The 20,295-nt window shown below is 36.8% G+C and overlaps 1 protein-coding gene across 9 annotated transcripts in view; it reads left to right on the plus strand.

Moving 5' to 3' along the window:
- Positions 1-20,295, plus strand: part of SORCS2 (sortilin related VPS10 domain containing receptor 2) — a 564,376-nt gene that overhangs the window by 516,518 nt on the left and 27,563 nt on the right. For all 9 annotated transcript variants that reach the window (XM_090139694.1, XM_090139696.1, XM_090139695.1 and 6 more), the window contains 6 exons: positions 211-318; positions 12,023-12,143; positions 13,585-13,718; positions 14,308-14,436; positions 15,982-16,153; positions 19,581-19,767. In XM_090139694.1, the coding sequence (XP_089995820.1) occupies positions 211-318; positions 12,023-12,143; positions 13,585-13,718; positions 14,308-14,436; positions 15,982-16,153; positions 19,581-19,767 (851 nt within the window). The remainder of the gene's footprint in view (positions 1-210; positions 319-12,022; positions 12,144-13,584; positions 13,719-14,307; positions 14,437-15,981; positions 16,154-19,580; positions 19,768-20,295) is intronic.

Raw genomic sequence — 20,295 nt, forward strand, 5'->3', positions numbered from 1 at the left:
GAGAATTACCATTGTTGTCACAAATTTATTATACTCTTTCTAATAAAGATGGGAGAGCCTGGAACATTAATGAGATACACCACTCATGCATACGGTGTTTTGGTGATTGTAAATCCTGGGTTTAGTGGTTATGGGATTTTTTTTTTACTTTTTCAATGAATTCTGATTTATGTAATACTTGCAAATGAAACCATTTCTGTTTTTTAACAGGTTCAGCATAGATGAAGGCCAGACTTGGAGTACACATAATTTTACAAGCACTTCAGTCTTCGTAGATGGATTACTTAGCGAACCTGGAGATGAGACACTGGTCATGACGTAAGTTCCCATCTACACTTCTTTTTTTAGGTTTCTCTGCTTAAGCACTTGAGCATATTTTTAACTGTGGATGTTTCAAATAGTACTTGAGTCATTGATGTTTTTGTCTTGCTGTCACACAAGCCCTTACACTGATCATGCCCAAACAGCCCCAGTGTGCAGCCTGCCTTTGATTTGCATTATACCCTAACACAATATTTTAGATTGTAGAGATAAAGAGTTCTGTTTGTATGAAATTTCACATAGTTGTGGTCAGAGTGTGGAGTAATAGGACTGCAGAGTAAATCTGAGAAACTTACATAAAAATAACAGTATCCTGCATTTTTTTCTGATTTTTACACATCAAAAACATTAAACATTTATCCTTTCTTCTTGTGCAAATTGTCTTCGCAGTGTAAACAAGTACATAGTTGTCCAAGTAAGTATGATGCCTTATGTGGCCAAACACTGTGCTAACAAATACGTACTTCAGTTCTGTGCGGTGACTGAGGAAGATAATGTGATTTAGTAAAAATAAGCCAATTCTGCAGCTCAGACTTGCATTTATCTGCCTTTTTTTTCCCAAAGGGCTAGGGACAGCTGGATCTGAGCTGCAGGTTTTGCTCTGTCTCAGGATAAATGCTAACTTTTTAAGAGTGTTTGAAAGTAAAAAATAGCTATCCAGTGCTGTGCATGCTGACTGCAATAGCAAAGGGGAGTACAAGAAGAGAATGTGCTCCTGCATATAGGGATGTGCAGGATGATGAGTGTTCTCCTGTCACAGCAGTTTGTCTGATGCTTTGTATTGGAGCTGAATATGTTCATGACAAGCTTTTTCTTCTGGGAATTAGAAATATAGCTGTCTTTAATGTGTGCCAGTAGTATTTTCCTTGGGGGGAAAAAACCAAAAATCAACCTAGCCCATAGTTTTTAAAGGATGTGCAGCAAAACAGAAATGCCAGCATACTTAAATGTATTGCATCTTCCTTTTCTCTCAAGCATAGGTTTTTATGGTATAATATATATCACACAGAGGTACTTATGACTCTGAATAGAGGATTTCCATTACCTTCAGTGGAAGTATAGGGATCAAAAGCTTATCCTACTCTGTACTTACTGGCAGATAGAGCACTGTGTGATGAGTTTGTGCTCTCATTTTTTGCTTTTATTTGTTGAAAAACAGTGATTTTGCAAAAAAAATGTATTTAATTATCTGAATAAATAGCCAAAGACCTCGTGAAAAATACGTCTTTTCGGAATCATATGTATGAAATATATCCCACTGTAGCTAGATTTGATACAAGATCACAGGCTCACTAATAACCATCATACGACTTGTATGTTTCTAAGGCAGGAGTCTGACTCCAGCATCTCTTTACAAGATTCTACTTTGCAACTAGTTCTACTGAACACAGAGGATGTCAGTGACTTCCCATTACAGACAGGCACTGAAAATACTTGTTGTCTTCTTAACTGTCTCCAAACATAATGGGAAAAATAAACCTGCAGTATGTGTTTCCCCACTGCTGTTATATGAGCTTCCTTGCCTTTCCTATCACCTTTGCTAAAGTTTTACCTTCAGGGTGTCTGCCCAGTGGAGTTTCACCTGGCTGTGTATCAAGACTTTTTGTTGTTCTCTCTGGCTTAGATAATTTTCTCCTAAAACTTCACAGTTGGATTTAGATGCTGGGCATGACTCTATGTACCAGTTTTCTGCTCTTGAGAAATCCTGTCCTCTGATTCATACTCCCTGAGGAAAATAATCAACTCTGACATCTTTTCCATTAGAAGTGATACCGTCTTTTCCACTTTGTTAGATAAGTGTTTTTACTTCTGGCAAATGATGGTAAGATGTACTTTTGTATGGTAATGGAAATAAATTAATACAGCATCTTTAACCCTGAATCCAGTCCCCAGATCCATTTTTAAGAACCTAACTTGACATTTTTTACTTGTGCAGGATTTTCATTTTCATTTTCTCCCTTTGGTGGTGAGTTTGTTTGACTTTGAATAAAGAGTCCAGTGTAAAATCTGCATAAATTAGCAGAGATAAGATAATTCTGAAGTGAGAAGATAACAACTAGAAGACTGTACAGCAATACTGGAAGAGACTTTTGCATTTAAAACCTCTAGAATAAACTCACAAAGGAATCAAATATTTTACTTATATTGAAATAACCTCTGTCTGCAGGGTAATATCCCAGTTCCACTGAAATTGGGCTAGGGATTTCCTTCTATGTTTCTTATTTGAATCAGTGTTAAAAATGATAACAAAAATAGAAAGATTATCTGGGGAGGATATTAAGGAATACAATAATGATGTGTAAAAGAGAGACCTGACATTCTCCACGATGGTGACTGGGACATTACCTGCCTTGAAAAGGACTTTTGTTTGAATTCTCTTCTGTCCTATCTTATCCAAAACTAAGTTGTCTGGGAAGCTTTACTGAAGGAAGGAACAGAGGAATGTGAATGTGGTTGCCTCAAATCTTCAGAAAGTTTTGTATATCCTTCAAAACAGAGCAAAAGCAAATGCAAACTTGTCATTTTTTTTTTTAGAAAACTGAATTGTCATCTGCCAGTCGACATTCATCAAAATCATTCATCCAAATCCCTCACAGCATTCAAAATATGTGCACTCAAATGCCAAGGAAAACATATTTTATTCCATTGTACTGTGCAGTAGACCTACTTAAGGGTGTTAGAAGTTGAAAACAGTAAACTATCAGGAAATTTTAGGGAAACCTTTCTCTGTAAAAATTACATTCTAAATAGACCTACTTAATATATTTAGGAGTTTTAAGCAATAAAGAATACATACATTTAGGAATTGAGTAAAATTATTTTCTAAATGAAGAACTCAAATCCACCATTCATTGCTAAGTAAGATTTGATAAGAAAGTTTCTTAACTAATAGATGTATATTAAATTCATCAAAATAGTGCTTGTTCTAATAGGCTTTATTTTGTTCTAAATTATTTAAGAGCAAAATATACTGAAATGCAATGCTATACTTTACAATATATTATATTTGGGAAAAAAGCCTACTTAATAACACTGGATTGAGTAATGGCTCAACTTAGTGGAAAAAAGAATAATTTTATGTGTTTGAAATATTGATGTTCCTCTTCAAAGGAAGTAGTTCATATAATGAAATTTTCAAATGTGTTAAAATGACTTCTAATCACAGTTTGGTTTCTGGGACTATTTATACTGAGACTGCAGAGTAAATCCAGCAAGGACAATAACCGTGGTACTTCAGACCATGATCCCTTTTATTAAGAGGTTACATCAAATGACTTCTTTTCTTTGTGTTAGGTAGAATCAAATCTTTCCTTACAGGTAGTTGTGTATGTATATAATATATAATTCTTGGAGGGATTTTTTCCTTAAGGTCTTGTGTAGAGTAGCAATTTAAGATGCTACTGGGAACTTACTGATATCTCTTAACTTCAGTACTTCTTGTGCCTTGTGCTATTAAAGTCAACTGTTGCATTCCTGTTGACTTCCTAAATGATAATAGAAGAAAGAAAATAGGTTAAACTTAATCAAAACAAGGTGAATACTATTTAACAGGGCTTAGATATTAGGCAAAACTATCTGGATTTTTGCAGCTGTCAAGTCTGCCTAGATATGTCGACACTGACATGAACAGTCAAAATTACATGTAGTTTATGGACTTTATTGTTGTGCCATATGTGGCTACACATTGCTTTTCTTGTTGTCTTTGAGCATCTTTCTAGGTGGGGGTTACACCTTTGCATCATGTGCTCTTCACTGCTAAATTTCTCATAGTGTACCCCTTAAAAAGGCAGCTAACTGGTAGATAAAGCCTGAGTAGGTAAGTGAGTAGCTGATTTCCCAAGGTGAATTCTAGGTTTTAGTTGCAACCATATGATTTCTTGTTTGAATGAAGTTTTAAGAAGCATTGTTTGGTGATGAAATTGTTCTGCTCTCTGCGTAATAAAGAACATACCTCAGTGTCCAGAGGTGGAAGAAAGGCAGCAAGATAATGGTGACCTTGATTTCCGTCTAACTAATGTATCACCTTACTCAGGATTGCAGATAACAAGTTAGTGGTAGGTCTCAGCTGGTTTTATTTTTGTCACCTTTGTGCACGCAGGTGTTAGCAGAGCAAGTCTGTGCACTGCAGCATGACTACAAGCCTGTGGTCTTGGAGCCCAGACTGTGAAACAGCCACCATCTTCTCTGTCTGCTAAAAAGAACCCCTTTGAGTGAAGCTTTATTTTTCAACTTCCTTTCCATGAAGTTGACAAACAAAATTCAGAAGCAGTGGAATGTGATGCTTTTGATATCTTGCTACAGCCCATATTTGGGGCACTTTGAGGACAGACCTGGACATACATTTAAATAGGAGGACTGAAAGAGTAGGAATCTGTGTCCTGAAGGAATCTTTTATCACTGTCTTTTTTTTAAAGGAGAGGTGAGAAAAATGTGACACAGGGACTCTTTCATTCAGAGAGTGTCTTTAGGTCAGTTTGGGAACCTGTCACTGAGTGAGTGACTGTGGCTATGTAGCTTCTAACTTCACTTTCAGGGAGACAGTTCTAGTTTAGTTTCTAGATTTGGCAAGTAGGAATAATGAGGTAGTCATTAGAAACACTGTCCACCAAAAAAAGATCATTGTAACATTTTACTTGACTTTAGTTGGGCCTTGAACTCCATTTTTGCTATATTTTGCTCTAAGAGTAAGGACTGCTACTTTGCCGACCATAAGCTATTTATTCTGCTTATAAGTTGAAGTCCAAATGAATAATTTCCTATCTGGAATAAAAGAGATCTGGTTTTCAAGTGCATGAATAGTAAAAGAAAATTCTTATCTAGAGAATTAATTATAAAATGTTATAAAATTCTACAGGTGAATTTCATCTTTAAGATGATATCAGAGAACTGGTTGTTCCAAAGCCATTATTTATAATATCACATGTTTCTCCTTGAATCAGTCCATTTTCTTCATAGTCCACCTTGTATTTACATCTGCATAAGGCATCAGGCTAGGTATTAAATCTACATTTTTTTTCCAAACAGCTTACATGCGAAAAGATTTTTCTTGGACAGAGTTTTACCAAATAGATGGAAAAAAATATTGGAGATAGCTCACCAAACATCACGGAGCCACTAAGCTTCTGGAAAAAATGGAAACATGCTCATCCTGCTCCTCCCCATTACTTCTTAGAACCTAGGCATTAATTTCCTTTTTTTTCCCCAAAGGAGCTGAAACAAGATGTTTTGGCATAAAAGAATGATTGGCAATTATTATTTTTTGGAGGCAGGAAACAACGAGAAACCATATTTTGGTTCACTTTCAACTAAATTGTTTCCTCTGGTCATTTTTCACTTTGGCAGCCAAACTAGAGGAAAAGATACACAACAAAAACCTCTTCAGTACATTCAGTATATGCATATGCTTGCAGTTTAAAGCGCTTTTAAGTGCCTGAGCATGTTTTGATGGTTGAACTGGATGATCTTAAAGGTCTTTTCCAAACTTGGTGATTCTGTGATTCTGTTTTTACATAGTACGTTGTGTACACAAGCACTGTTGATAAGCAGTTATACGCAGTTGCGTTATGCAGGCAGGTATCTATTGTTGCACATGGAAGCATTCATCATTTCTGTAGTTGTAATTTAGGAAGGCCACTGAAAATGTGACCTCTGTTGTTTTGGGGAATTAGAAAAATATGCTGAATTATAATCTTGATGTATAACAGACGGCAGCTCGAAAGTGATATTACTTTCATCCATTTATATTAGTATGATTCCCTTGACTTAAATAGTTTTTCTTGATTTTACAGTGCTGTAAAGGAGGTGAAGACAACTGATGGAATGAAAGCAAGTCTTTAAAAATTCATTTGTCGTTTTCTTTTTAAAGTCAATAGGTTTTAAATAGCATTGTAGACATAATCATGGCTAACCTACTGTTCCAGCCCGTATCCCCATGAATGTCTTTCATTAATAATCTCATCATTTCTATGAGTTATGAATACTAAGTGTTGGCAGTGCTTACACTAGAGATAAAGTGCATCCTCCCAGTGCAACACCCTAATCACTTCACTCCCTCAACGTTTATTTAGAAATCCTGTCATTGGGAGATTATTTGTCTTGCTATTGAGAGACACTGTAATAATATGAATAATAAACCACAATAGGCAAAAGGGAAACAAAAAAAGATTTTCACCTTCATTTGTTGTTTCAGTTGTATTGTCTCATTATGTAGTAAAGATCAGGCTGCCCAGAGAGGTTGTGGATGTCCTGTCATTGGAGGTGTTCAAGGCCAGGTTGGATGGGGCCCTGGGCAGCCTGGTCTACTATTAAATGGGGAGGTTGGTTGGCCCGACCTGTGGTGAGGGCGTTCGAGATTCATGATCCTTGAGGTTCCTTCCAACCTGGGCCATTCTGTGGTTCTGTGATCTAAATGAAGCTAAGGAGTTGACCGTAAACTGACAGGGAACTTCTCACCTTTCATGTAAAGGACAGCTGAGAAAATTGCTGCTGTTGTAGTGTTAATGGCCTCTGTTGTCAGAGACAACAGTTGTTTGTTCTAATATGATATACTATTGGAAAGGAAGCCTGATCATGGGGAATAAAATCTAAATACCACTTTTTGGCATAACTGTGGCTATTTTGATTTAAATGAATACATTCCAGGAGACAGAGTGAAAGTTACTAAAATAGTTATGTAGCAGCTCTGAGAGTCTTCTTTCCTTTCCCAGCTTGGTCACATATTCAGTGTTTGATTTTGAGGTTTAGAGCCACAAAGAATTTCAAGTACATGCCTTTTTTCAAATATTTTGACATCTTTGCTTTGGTGCTGCTTAGAAGAATGGATTAAGATCTGTTATCTATGACAGCCCCGTTGGGATGACCTGAAGTACAGGTGATACTTATGGGCACTTGGCTGACCCTGATTGAAATCCTGGTTTTTATTCTGTTGAGAGTTTTATACATTTGAAGGCTCTTCCAAAACATGTCATATACTGTTCCACATCAAGCTGGCATGTGAAGCTAGCAGAAGGTGTCATCAGGGCAGTACAGCGCTACAGAGGTAAATTCTGCTGTTTCAAACATCACAGTCAATGACAAAGTCATATAGAGGAGAGCAAAAGCCAGCACAGCACTTGGGAGATTAAAGCCGCATGTCTAGAATGAAAGAGGTATCTGATTTCAAACAAAAGTAGCTATGCATCACACAGTTGTCATCACTGGTCTTCAATACGACCACAAAACTTGGACAATTTTACATGCTGTGTTAAACATCTGAATAGATTTCACATGTGTCTTCATGACCTTCGTCTTACAGGTACAGCAGGGTTGCTTCCTCGACACTGAGGTCACTGATTTTTAGATATTCAGCAGTAAAGTAAAACTGTTCAGCTATACTGCTCCAAGTATCTGGTGGATATGAACATCAGGCTCGTCAAAGCCATCTTCTCTGTCCAGAGTAGCAGAGCAGGGCTACGTTGGTAAATCAATGTAACATGATAAAAAGTCGCTCAGGGCATATCTTAATCTATATGACATTAAATTCATAATAAATTCCATCTGTTCTGGCAAAGAATGTAAAAGCCTACGAACAAAATTCTGAAGAGCACAGCCGAAAAGTGAAAGCAAACATGGTGGATATAACAAGCTGCCTGTGACAACCGAGATGAGGTGCACAGTGAAAGTCAGGATCATTTCTCCTGAATTAAGCCATGAAAACTGATAAGTTTCTGGGAGATTCCATCACAAGAACCATCATAGTTTTATTCAGGTATCTAACTAGTTAGACAGCAGGCAGTGAAGCTAATACTGTTCATGTAAACTAAAAACATCGATTGAAGAGATGCCTTTTCCTGTTGAATTGAAACATGAATTTATTGGAAGAGATTATCATTGCATATTATTTCCATTAAATTAGCTCTCCCTGATTATGAGCTTTATCAGGAACAGAAATAAACGTCAGTCCTCCAGCAAATAGTTTAAATGAGTTAGCTTAAAAACTGCATTAATCTGTCTTAGCTATCAAATGATGCAATCAAATTTTAACATGATGTGCTCATAAATGAAGTAGGAACAAATGTAAAAAGTTGTTATGGTGACTGGAACACTGGTGTTAAAATTATGGATTCCAAATAGTTGCAAAAAAAAAAAAAAAAAAAAAAAAAGAAATGAATTTCTAAGGTAATTGGAATTTCTTTCAAAAATTATGTATCAACATCATTTTTCATCGTTTCAGCAAATTGATCTGATGGTCTTCTAATGAAATAAAATTAATGAAGAAGAATGTTTTAATAGCTTATCATATAATCATAAAATGGCCTAGGTTGAAAAGATCATCTAGTTTCAACCTCCCTGCCATGGACAGGGAGGACATAGACCAGGCTGCCCAGAGCTTATGAACTACTGTCATCTTGATACTTCTGATCATTGTTACACGGTACCATCTTTTTCCATACATGTGAATTAATTGGACATGAATGTTTTGTACCTGAGCAATATGATTGCTGTTATGTATTGCTTTAACATTGCTCATATTTTTCTCCAATCCATTGAGTTCTACATTAAAAAAAAAAAAAAAGGCTTTCTTTTTCACTTTGTAAAGGTTTTTTTCTTAATCTTATTGTTATTTGGCTCTTCTAATGTGTCTGCAAAACCCTGTCCTCAGTAAGGCATCAAGTGTTGTAGCAGCAATAGCATTAGTAATTATGAGGCCATGTTTTCAAACATTTTACAAATCTGAGTGCACACCAGTTGCTGAATTCCTTTGGAAATGTGTTCTAGGATTTCCTAAGCTGTGTGGTTGCATTTTGTACGTTTTGTGGTTATGCTGATGGTACACCTTGAATCTCAGGTGCTTTACTTAACCCAGAGAGTGGTTAAGTAAATCAGTGGTACAGTTACTGTGTCATGTTTATTATGTAGGATCACAAGACCTATAATCATTTTTTCTATGAGGCCAAACTGCAGATTGCATATAACATCTGTATCCTTCTTAGGGAACATTCTTAATTTCCTTAGTAATTTCCATGAATTTTATAAAATCAGAGGATGTGTGGGACTAGTCAATATTGCCAGATTTTATCTATCTCTAATGCTTATGTTTCACTAATATCTCAGTCCTGTGAGAGAGAATAGAACCTCAGTATCTCGTTCCATTACCACTGGAGAATTCTATAGCTGCATCCTTTAAGCTAGTGATTCTTGTCCTTCTTTTATGCTCCTACTTCATGTCTCTTTAATGACGACTCTACAATCTATAGAAACAGTATTTGAAGGCATTTTGTTGTACTACTCATTTTTTAACTTTTCCAGAAAAAAAATAATTCAAGGCAGTTACCCTGTAAATGAAGGAAATGACATTAGTTTGACGTGATTTGTTTGTTTGTTTGTTTAATCTCTGGTGGCTCTTTCTTATCATTTTAATTATCTCCAAGGTACTTACAAGTGACTAGCTTAATAGTTTGGTATCTTTGTTGATATCAAAATGAACTCAGGATTCATACTTATTTGGGAAGGTTGGAGGAGAGGTGTGTGTGTTTTATTTTATATATAGGCAAAATATTCTCCTTCTTATGGTTATCTAGAGTCACCTTCAACCTCTCTGAGCTCGTAAAGATGATTATTATTCATTCAGAGATTTTGTTTTCTACTTTCAAGAAAATTATGTGATTCTCTTCTGCACTGAATTCAACCAGCCATCTCCTTCCTTTTCCTTTGGTTCATCTGTTTGAGGTTGCTAACATGGATGAAGAAAATTTGATTCCTTCTGTAGAAAATACTTTTCTTGAGTTAGGAGTGAGGTCTTGACAGAACTTGGATCTTTACACTTGAATGTGTTTAAATAAGTTAATAAAAGAAATGTGGCCAATTTGTAAAGTTCTCTGGTGCTTGAAGAAGCACTCAGTGAGGTAGGTAGTTGTGTAACTGCAAGGTGAATTCTGCTTCACTTTAAACAGTTGTATGGAGAAAAAAAGAGTAAAAAAAAAAAAAAAAAAAAAGCATCAGGTATTTAGCATGCAAAAGACACTTCATTTCTGTCAGCAAAGCCAGGCATATTGAAGCAGGCATTGTAAAAAAGCATGAGACCACCCAAGCAGTCACTTTATTGTATGTATGACTACAAATGAATAAAAGCATATGGTGACAGCAGGTCTCAGGATCCAGCTGAACCAGGAAAAAGAATCAAACCTGCAGATCTTGATGCAAGACAGTTGTCCTGTTGGGAAGTGGGACCACACACCTGTGTGCACATGCAGCCAGTGGGCTGAGCCGTGCTTTTTCACTTTTGTGTATTGTTTCCACTTCTGAACCACAGAGACATTTAAAAGGAAAGAAAGTAGTTGGTGCAAGTCCTTTAGTCACAGAGCTTACTTTAAAAAAGAAATAAATAAAAAAAAAATAAAGAGAGACTAAAGCATGCAGACAAAATGCCTGTGTTTCTGTTTAAATACGAACATAAATAGTGAAGCTTAATCTGTAGATTCTATCTGTATATCTGTGCTAGGACTGAGAAGCAAAGGCACCAGGAAAAATGGGAGAAATCCCTATATTCTCTGCAAGTATTTTTCCTCTGTAGTGGAATTCAGAACTCTACATCCAATAGGGAAGAGACTTAGTGCAATGATGTTGCTTCTGTGTTGCAGAGAATTCACTGCTGGTTTTTTTTTTTTTATTTCTACTTTACCCTAGTTCCACTTTGAACTTGGTATTCAGGACAAGAGAAATGAGTCTAAGCAGCAGAATATTTTTTTTGCAAAACTGCACCGTTCCTGCTGTGTCTGGATTTGGACAAAACTGAGGACAAAACAAAAGGAATGAATTCGTTTGGAGAATGCTACTAAAACTTGGAAAATAAACTCTGTGCGGTATGATCTGTGCAGAAATTTTTGGCTTCAGAATCAACCTTAAATTCTTTGGCAAGTAAGCCACACAGGCCAGATACAAACCACAAATACATTTCACTTTTGCCAAAATAGAGCCTTTATCCTTTCTAATTTGTTGCTGGATGTCATACTTGCCCATTTGGTTTTGGAAATAAATATTCTATCTTTGAAAATGTTGGCTGCTTTGGAAGTGAAACCTGTTTTTTTAAAGCTATAAGATTTCCTTTTTTTTTTTTTTTTTCCCCACTTTTTTCTTTTTTTTTTTATTTTTCAAGAAGAGATTTACAGTTTGTGGCTGGTTTTTGTTATAGTTTGGGCTATCTGAAATGAAGACTCTATCCTCCAATACAATGTGTAGATTCAGTGTATTCCTTAGAATTGAATGCAATTTCATAATACTGCTGTGAGTTTGAACAATAGCAATTTTGTCATCTAAAATCTGTGAAAGTTTAAACATACAGAAAAAAAAAGATACACCATAATCATAAGGAAATAGTGATATAGCTGTATTCCTCAGTTTTGATCCTAATTTGGATCAAAATCAGAGAATGTTTCATACATATAACAAGATAATAGACAAAAATATTGGTTTCCAAATTAGAAATGCTAGTGTATTTCCATTTACATTCTTGTATAATTTGCTGGGGGAAAAAAAAATATCTCTAATCCATGAGCTATACTTTTTCACTGCAGAGTTCTACAGACAATGAAACAAAAAAAGCACCAGTGACCTTTTAGTAGAGAACCATATCCGTGAAAAGCAGAAGTCAGAATGGAAAATTGGAATTTCAGATGCATGTCTTTCTTTCCTGTAAGATTTTATTTTTGATTCTTTTGTTCAGAGTCTTTGGACACATCAGTTACCGCTCAGACTGGGAACTGGTGAAGGTGGACTTCAGGCCATCCTTCCCCAGAGAATGCACTGATGATGACTATGAATCTTGGGAACTCACAAATCTACAGGTATTCACTGTATATGCCAGAATTTTTTCATATCTGAAAGAATTGTTCACTATTGTGAGCTAGGAAAATGCTTTCTAACAGAATTTGGATGTCACCTTCCCAGCTCTATTCTCCTTTGGTTGATATTTTGCTGATTTTACAATTGTTAAAAGTTGGAGGGATAATTTTGTGTTCCCTTTAATTGTGCAAAATGTGTCCTGGGAAAGGCAGCAATATATCTAGTGGTCTTCCATAATAATAGGTGGTCCTGCTGGATTATGATGCGTCTACCATAAACTAAGATCTCTAATATTGATTGAAGCAATTTCAAAATGCAGTTGTATGTACTGCCAACTTCCTGACCACATACTGTACTCACATAAATTGCCGTAAGTAAAGCCCATTCCAGACGTAATTTAGGATCTCAGTGGACTGATCATGTAATAGAGTCCAGTTGTTTGGGGCAATACCATTTCTGTAGTTAATGTATTAAGGCTGTGCAAATCCCGCTTCTCTGGCCAATTCTAATTTTGGGAAGCTACGTTCTCTGTGTAATGTATGATTAGAGACCAACGTGAGGATTCTTACATTAAATGTGATATGTCATATTTATAGTCATTCTAATTATTTTGTTTGTTTCATCCAGTATACTTGTTCTCTTGCTTTCTGCAGGTTTCCTTTTTTCCTTTTTGTACACAACTCTGTTGTTATTCCAGCTCTCCAACTCTCACTTGCTAGTTCTCACACATAATTTGCAATTGCTTCTTGTTTGAAATCGTTGTGTATTTTGAGAGTGTTATGCTCATCTGAGCCTAGAGAGTGACATTATTTGGGTACACTGACTTTTAGATGTCTTTCAGAAAATGGAAGCAACTAAAATATCTCTGCCAGAGTACTTACAGCTGCCAAATTACCAGTGGAGTGTTAGCTTCAAGAATGTCTTAGTACTACCTGTCTCCGTGTGCCTAGTGCTTCCTATTGACTGCATACACGTGATGTGGTTGTTTAGAGAGAAGTCCAGCCATCTGAAGGCTGAGTTTTTAAGTACACATTTGTAGGCTTGTGCCTAGATTGTGCACACATGAAACGTGGGTTAAATTGTACCAGAACTTCTGTGCACATCTTTGGATTTGTGTCCTGAGACAGTGTATGCTACAACCGTGTAATATCCCAGTAGTGCACGTGAGAACTTTGTATGACAGTCCAGTTGAATTGAATGTGAAGTATTTTTTCTTCTTTGCTGAGTCTGTTTTCCTTCAGTCTCTGTCTTAAGTTAATTGATCACATTTTTATAGTCATATCATAGATAATTTGCTGTAAATTTCTCTAGAAATTGACGAGTTGAGACTTGATACCAGTGTCCAGTCTTGGCAAAAAGACCAGACTTTCTCCTGACAATTTCAGATTGTGGCTTTGTGATGCAGGTTATAGCATGCAATAAATCTGGTGCTTTGATGTTTAGGGTGATCGTTGCATCATGGGTCAACAGAGGAGCTTTCGGAAGAGGAAGATTTCATCGTGGTGCATTAAAGGCAGAAGTTTCACTTCAGCTCTAACATCCAAAGTCTGTGAATGTGCGAACTCTGATTTCTTATGGTGAGTCTGTGGATCTTCAGATTCATCATTAGTGAAATGTTATTTAGAGTTTGAGGAGTTTATTTTCCTCCTTTTGCACCACTCTTGCGTGGCTGTGTACAAGCAACCAAGAAGCAATGTGGTAGTTTTGAATAAGAGGTAGCTTATGAATTTGTTTTTGTCTGAAAGCGTTGCTGTGCTTTAAGTATTTGACTCACCTGACTGAAGAAATCCCAATGTTTTTCTCTGTTCAAGACTTGAAAAATGACCATTGAATTGATTCATGGGTCAATTAAACCCATTCTGTTTTAAGAAAAAATAAAAATTAAGAAAACTACAGAAGGGATGTATTGGTCTGAATGGCAAAGGATACCTTTTAAAAATCTAAGCTGCCAAAAAAGTTAATTTTGCCGAATTGGCAAAGTAATTGCAATGATTTTTGCCCCATTGAAACTACACTCAGAACAGGAGTGGCTTCATCAAGCTGTGTGTTCAGCCTGTAGCAGATACTTTTAAAGATCTTTACTCTTAAAGAAGTAGTCTCATCCACCCAAATTGGGTTGGTGAATAAGATGGGGATAGTAACACACTTGGTGTTGATGTTTTCCAGTGATTATGGGTTTGAGCGCTCTGCACCTCTGAAGTCACAGTCTAGCAAGTGCTTTGCTGACTTTTGGTTTAACCCAGAAGCACCTCCTGAAGACTGTGTGCTGGGGCAGGCATACACCAGCAGCAGTGGGTAAGTCAATTTTGGGTTTGACTGGTTTGCATGGTCTTCCATAGTGGAGGAGAATGTTCTGACCAAGGACTACGAAAATGGCTTTGGGGAAGTATAAATAGGGCAAACTGTAAAAAGAAAAAAGAAAAAAAAAAATAGGAAAATGCAAGTGGTAAGCTGCTCTGGCTCAGAGTTACAGCTCATGCAGAATCTTTCTACAGACTAATGTAAGAGCAGTGTTACTTTACTTGTTCACAGCAGTTCAATAAACTAATTGATTTGAGAAGAGAGAGAGCTGTCTTGTTCCCAATATTTTTTTTCTAACTGCTGGGACAGCTAATAAGCATTGCTATACTTCTGATAGTAATGCCCATTCAAAGCCTTTTCTTTTAGCTCCCTGCATAAATCCAGTTAATTACTCAGAGGAGTAAGTAATGTCTCACAGAACTTTCCACTGTCTCTCACTTCCACCAGTGTAAGGAGCTCTACAGAGAATAAATTATTCTCCTGGCCATATGGGATACTCAGAATCAAAGTAAAGCTTTAGTAACTGTAAACAATAGTGCATAGAGTACACACTACAATGTAGTCTGATGTCTGTGCTGAGAATAACTTGCAGCTGGCATCTATTCTGGCTTATCATAACATCATCTCTGTTGGTTGTGGAGATGCAAACCAAATGATGAAATGTCAAATCTGGCAATAGAATCATAGTCTTTGTGTATATTTGCCTTACTGAGGAAAATGATGCCTTTTGGGTTGTGGCTGACAGCTGTGATATACAGAGTTTGAATTCATCAGAGTGAAATCTGACTCAAATTTTTAAGAATGTTTAAAAATAGCATACCTGATTGAAACTGATCTGTAAATAATTGCTGTACTTCCAAGTGTTTCTTTATTAGCTCTTATTACACTTCTAGATACATCCAATTATTTATGTCGAAAAAGAGCTCAAGTTCATCAAGGTCATCAAGTTCAAGCTTTTATTACTATAATGTGAAATAAATGTTATATGTTTTAAGAAATGCACAGATTTGAGAACAGTATATAAGTGATTGGTTCTGGGTTAATGCAGAAGTTACTTGCTTTAGTTTATTTCTGATCTTTGGAACTTGAATCAACTACATGTAAAGCAGAGTGGGATAGGATTGAGGCCTGAGTTTGGCAGTACATGTGAGCAGCAAAATCCTGAGCCAAGACCCTTGGAGCACTGAAGGCTATTGAAACCTTCATGGCTGGGGAGGGGCAGAAGGTGTTGAGAGAGAACAGCAGAATACCCAGATCTCAGAACTGATCAGGCATGTTTCTGAGTTTTAAAGGATAGACTCTTCCAATGCATGCAAGTGAAATCCTGATCATGCTCTAATCCCACTTTCTTCATCAGATTTCACTCAGTAGAAACAATGTCCTCGAGTAAAATTTTTTTGCGTTATGAGTTGATTTTGGTCATCTACAACATTTTCTGTTTATGAACGCAAGCAATATTCATTAGCTACTGTCACGCTCACATTTGGTGCCTACTGCTTGCCTCCAACTCGCTGTGCTCACTGCTTATTGTTTTTGCAGGTACAGGAAGGTTGTTTCTAATGTGTGTGAAGGTGGTGTAGACCTGCAGCAGAACTTAGCACAGCATTTGTGTCCATTGATTGCTCCCAAGGGTCTTCAGATCAGCATCAGAGGAGAAAGCTTGGCTGTTAAGCCTGGGGAGGACATCACCTTCATTGTCAGACAAGAGCAGGTAGAAATTAACACTGTCTTTATGAAACTTTACTTGCTATTTTTAGAGATCATCTTTCTCCTACCTGCTTTGCTGCTGAATGAGATTAATTTGTGCTTGAGACAAAGATGAATGACTCTGTAAATACTGAAACTTACACTTCCAAGAGAATCAGACAATCTTGTAAACTCTGTGAACCATGAAGTTCTGTCCAGAGAAAGGGACTTGTCTCCTTAGCAGCATTTCAGTTATTATTCCTTAAAGGCTTCTGCTTATTGGAGAATCAAAGGGACTAAATTAGCAGAGCCTCCTTGAACTGGAAATTTCACGTTGTATCAGAGAAGAACAGAAATGCTGAGAACCCTTGATATTCTTGTTTAAGTGCTTTTGAGAATCTGCCTTTCAGGAAGGAATCAGGCAAAGCTTTACAGAAATCAGCAAATACCACGGCATAAGAACATTTATAATGTATTAGTTATGTTGCCAAAGGATTTTTTTTTTCTTTTTTCTTTTTCTTCTTCTTTTTCCTGTTTATTGGAAGAGACAATACCCTGAGGCCCTGACCAAAGGCAAGGAGTAACTTTCAGATGTGGTTATTTGCCCTGGGTATGTTTCTTAATGCTTGTGTTTTAGTATTAGGTTCTAACTGTTGTGATCCGGTTACAGAAGTATTTCCTGACTAACCTCAACTATTTGCAAAAAATTGAAGAAAGTTGGCAAACCTGTGTGACAGAAGTTGGGCACTTGACATTTTATTTCTGTGAGAAAATCTAGGCAGAACACAGCTCTGCCTAATCCACCCTCAAGTTCTTGTTCCAAAGGCTTTGCAGATCACTAACAGTGGTGTAGCAAGTTGTGCTTCCTTCTCTTTTCTCTAACTTGTTTTGAAATGTTTGCTGTAAGACTAGAGCATTTGATTGTAATTTGGAGTCTAACAGTTTTGATTGGCAGTTTCACTTTTTTTCTTCCTTTTCAAACAAAAAGTTCTGAAGCCTTCACGAGTCTCTCTTGGCAATAGGCAAAACTCATACAATTATTCAAAACTCTTCCAAAGTCAGGAATCCTGAAGGGAATCCCTATTTTCTGGTAAAGTCTGCTCAGTGAACAGAACTGAAAAGGAGATTTAAAGGAAATGTAACAGTTTGCTGCCCCCTATGGCTAAGAATAATATTTATACTTGAAAGTCCTGGCCATTGGGATTTAATATATATGATAAAGTCTGAAGAGAGTTCTTATCAGTTAGAGAGTTTAAGAAGCAGTCCCACTAAGGTGGACCAAAAATACTACTTTCTTTGCTTGCTGAACAATATTAACTGACTGATTTATGTGAAGGTGCACTGCTGAGTGCAGCAATACCAGACTCCAGGAAATAAGGAAAGTAGTTTTTGAGGCCCACTTGAGCAGTTTGCAAATGATCTTAGAAATAATAAGAAGAAAATTACTTTTTTTTTTTTTTCTTCAAATTATTTAGACTGGATTTGTGAATAAATAATTGTACAAAAATTATTTATTTTGTGTGGAAGTTAAAGTACCAGTTTCTTTAAATTCCTTTTCTCTGTGTGAATCATTTGCTGTCCACCACTCTCTGTCTTTCCTGATCAGGAAAACAGAAGTGCCCTGCTTTTTTGGAGACAGCAGTCCCATCTTTACGATAAGGAAGATATTAGAATAAAACATTAAGAGAAACTTGCATGTAGTTGATTTCAACACTGGTTTCTCCCTCACCTGGAGAAAATACGCATGTATGCTTGTTAGCATAAGAAAGAGCTAACAAGAACTATTTGCAAGCTAATGTCATCTAAAGAGATGCCACTTACTGACACATTGCTAGCAAGCAGACATCTCTTTTGCTTTAAACTTTAATAATATATTTTCTGGTACCCATCCGTTGTCAAAATAAAGATGTTATTCAGAAAAAAATATTCACAGTGAAGAAGCTTTCAAGGTCCTTTATGTGTGTTGAAATATGATGTTAGGTGTTTGATAACCCTACAGGTTCTTATTCTGAGTACTCTCTTACAAGATAAGTAGTGCTCTTTCATCTGATAAAACACGGAAGAAAATCAACCAAACTGCAAAATAATAAACGGAGAAAAAGAGTGTATTTTTCTTTCCTTTGTAATACAAGCATTTGAAAATTCTAGGCTTTGTTACCTCCTTTGATTTTACATTAATGCTGCCTTTTGAATTGGATTTTGATGCAAAACTATTTCACAGATTGGCTTATGGGAAAGTGAGGTGATTTTTCAGTACTTCAGGGGGTGTGAGTCCTTGTCAGGTCTGATTGCCATTCAGCTTATCTGATGAGCGTATACATTCCTTTCCTCTAGGCTGATTTTTAAGCTAATGCTGTCTTTTCAAAATATGAAGGATTTCCTATCAAACTTGGCCTTACAAGCCATTTTAACTTCCATGGCAGTAGTGACTGCGCTGTGAAATGCAAGCAGGGGTATATTGCTGAATACAGAGGAAGAAGGGCAAGTCACTAAGGCACTGCTGCCAGTGGTGTTGAGAAAGTGCTGTTGCTCACAGCTAAAACGAATCTTCCTTTCATGCAATCCGTATGGCCAGTCCATGTAGCACAGGCCTGACTTCTCTTCTGAGCAGACACACCATGACAGTGTATGAATGATGGGCTTAAATTTGTTCTCTGACAACAGTATCCGTCATTGCAGTACTTTAGGCCTGAGTTTAGGAAGACGGTGTTGTTTAAAGGAGCACTTAGCAGAAGTGCAATGAATTGTAAATTATGTGAGATGCTTGATGTGACAGAAGTATTTGGCTGGTCTCTACTAAACACAGCTCAATGCTCTGCTTTGTCAAGCATGCATATCATTTTGCAGAGTAGCATGCCAGTTCTAAACATGCTGGTAACTCTGTATAATGCAGTACTACTTTGTAGAAGCTACCAGCTTGTGTTCTAGGTGTCATACAGTTGACACAAGGAGAGTGTAGTTAGAAGGTGCTATGAAGATGGTCTGAGCCTGTTCTGCTTGCTAATTGCACAAGCCAGAAGTTCACTGCAAGTCAGTTACCACAGGTCACTGGATAAGTAGTAGTTTGGAATCACCAGATCATAGTTCCAGAACTTGGAGCTGCCCTGCACCATTATATTAATTAATGTCCAGAAGTATTAAGAGTGATGATATTTGTATCATACTACTTGGCTTAGTGGCCTGGGGTTTTTTTCTAGTGTTGTTATTGTTTTTAAGATTAAGCCTTACTGAAGAAAGTTAGATTTATCTCTGTGAGTGCATGCAGCATTTGTTAATCTGAAGTCTTCACAATAAGTTTACAGGTTTTAGTGTAGCTAAAACTTCTACTGCTATGGAGTAAAAACATTTGGCTGGTGCTGGAAGTGATGTTGTGATTCAGGAAATGGTTAAAATAACATGCCCTGTCTACTTAGGTTCTGACCATTTGAAATGTTGATATATTCTCCCTTTAGGGTGATATATTGAATACCAAGTACCAGGTGGATCTTGGAGATGGCTTTAAGGCGATATATGTGAATCTTACAATGACTGGGGAACCCATCCGTCACCGTTATGAGAATCCTGGGATTTACCGTGTCTCCGTGAAGGCTGAAAACGTTGCTGGACATGATGAGTCTGTAGTGTTCGTCCAAGTCAACTGTAAGTCAACCCTCTGGTTTTCTTGTTTTTACTGCTGCATACAAACGTTGTTATAGTTGTGAAGCAGTTGAGAATGTTACTAGTCACATTTAGGAAAAATACATATTTTTTTTTCAATAACCTCATGCAATTGTGCATTGCTATGTGCTATTAGTGTACAGACTTGTATAAAAGCACGAGAGAGTTAGTTTTGTTTAGATTTGGGAGAAAGATGGTATATTAATCTTTCAAATAGCAAGCATTCCTCAGTTCAGTTCTCAGATTTTACCCCTCTTCCTGACTCAAGACCTTGTTGGCAGACTTAGCAGCTAAAATTTAGAACTTCAGGGTATGTCTTTTTGTGTTGTAAGAAGCAAGAGAACAGACATATTGATAAAAGTATGAGCTCTTGTATGACTTTCAAAAAGCATGAGTTGATAGAAGGATCAAAATCTCAACATTTCTAAAAGTCAGGCCACTTATTAAAGTCCTTAAGTCTACTTTTAGGTAGTTAATTCTTACAAAGTTTTAAAGTATTACTTGGATTTA

The sequence above is a fragment of the Phasianus colchicus genome, chromosome 4, assembly GCF_987193195.1.
Source record: "Phasianus colchicus chromosome 4, bPhaCol1.hap1.1, whole genome shotgun sequence".
In the NCBI taxonomy this organism is placed as follows: Eukaryota; Metazoa; Chordata; class Aves; order Galliformes; family Phasianidae; genus Phasianus; species Phasianus colchicus.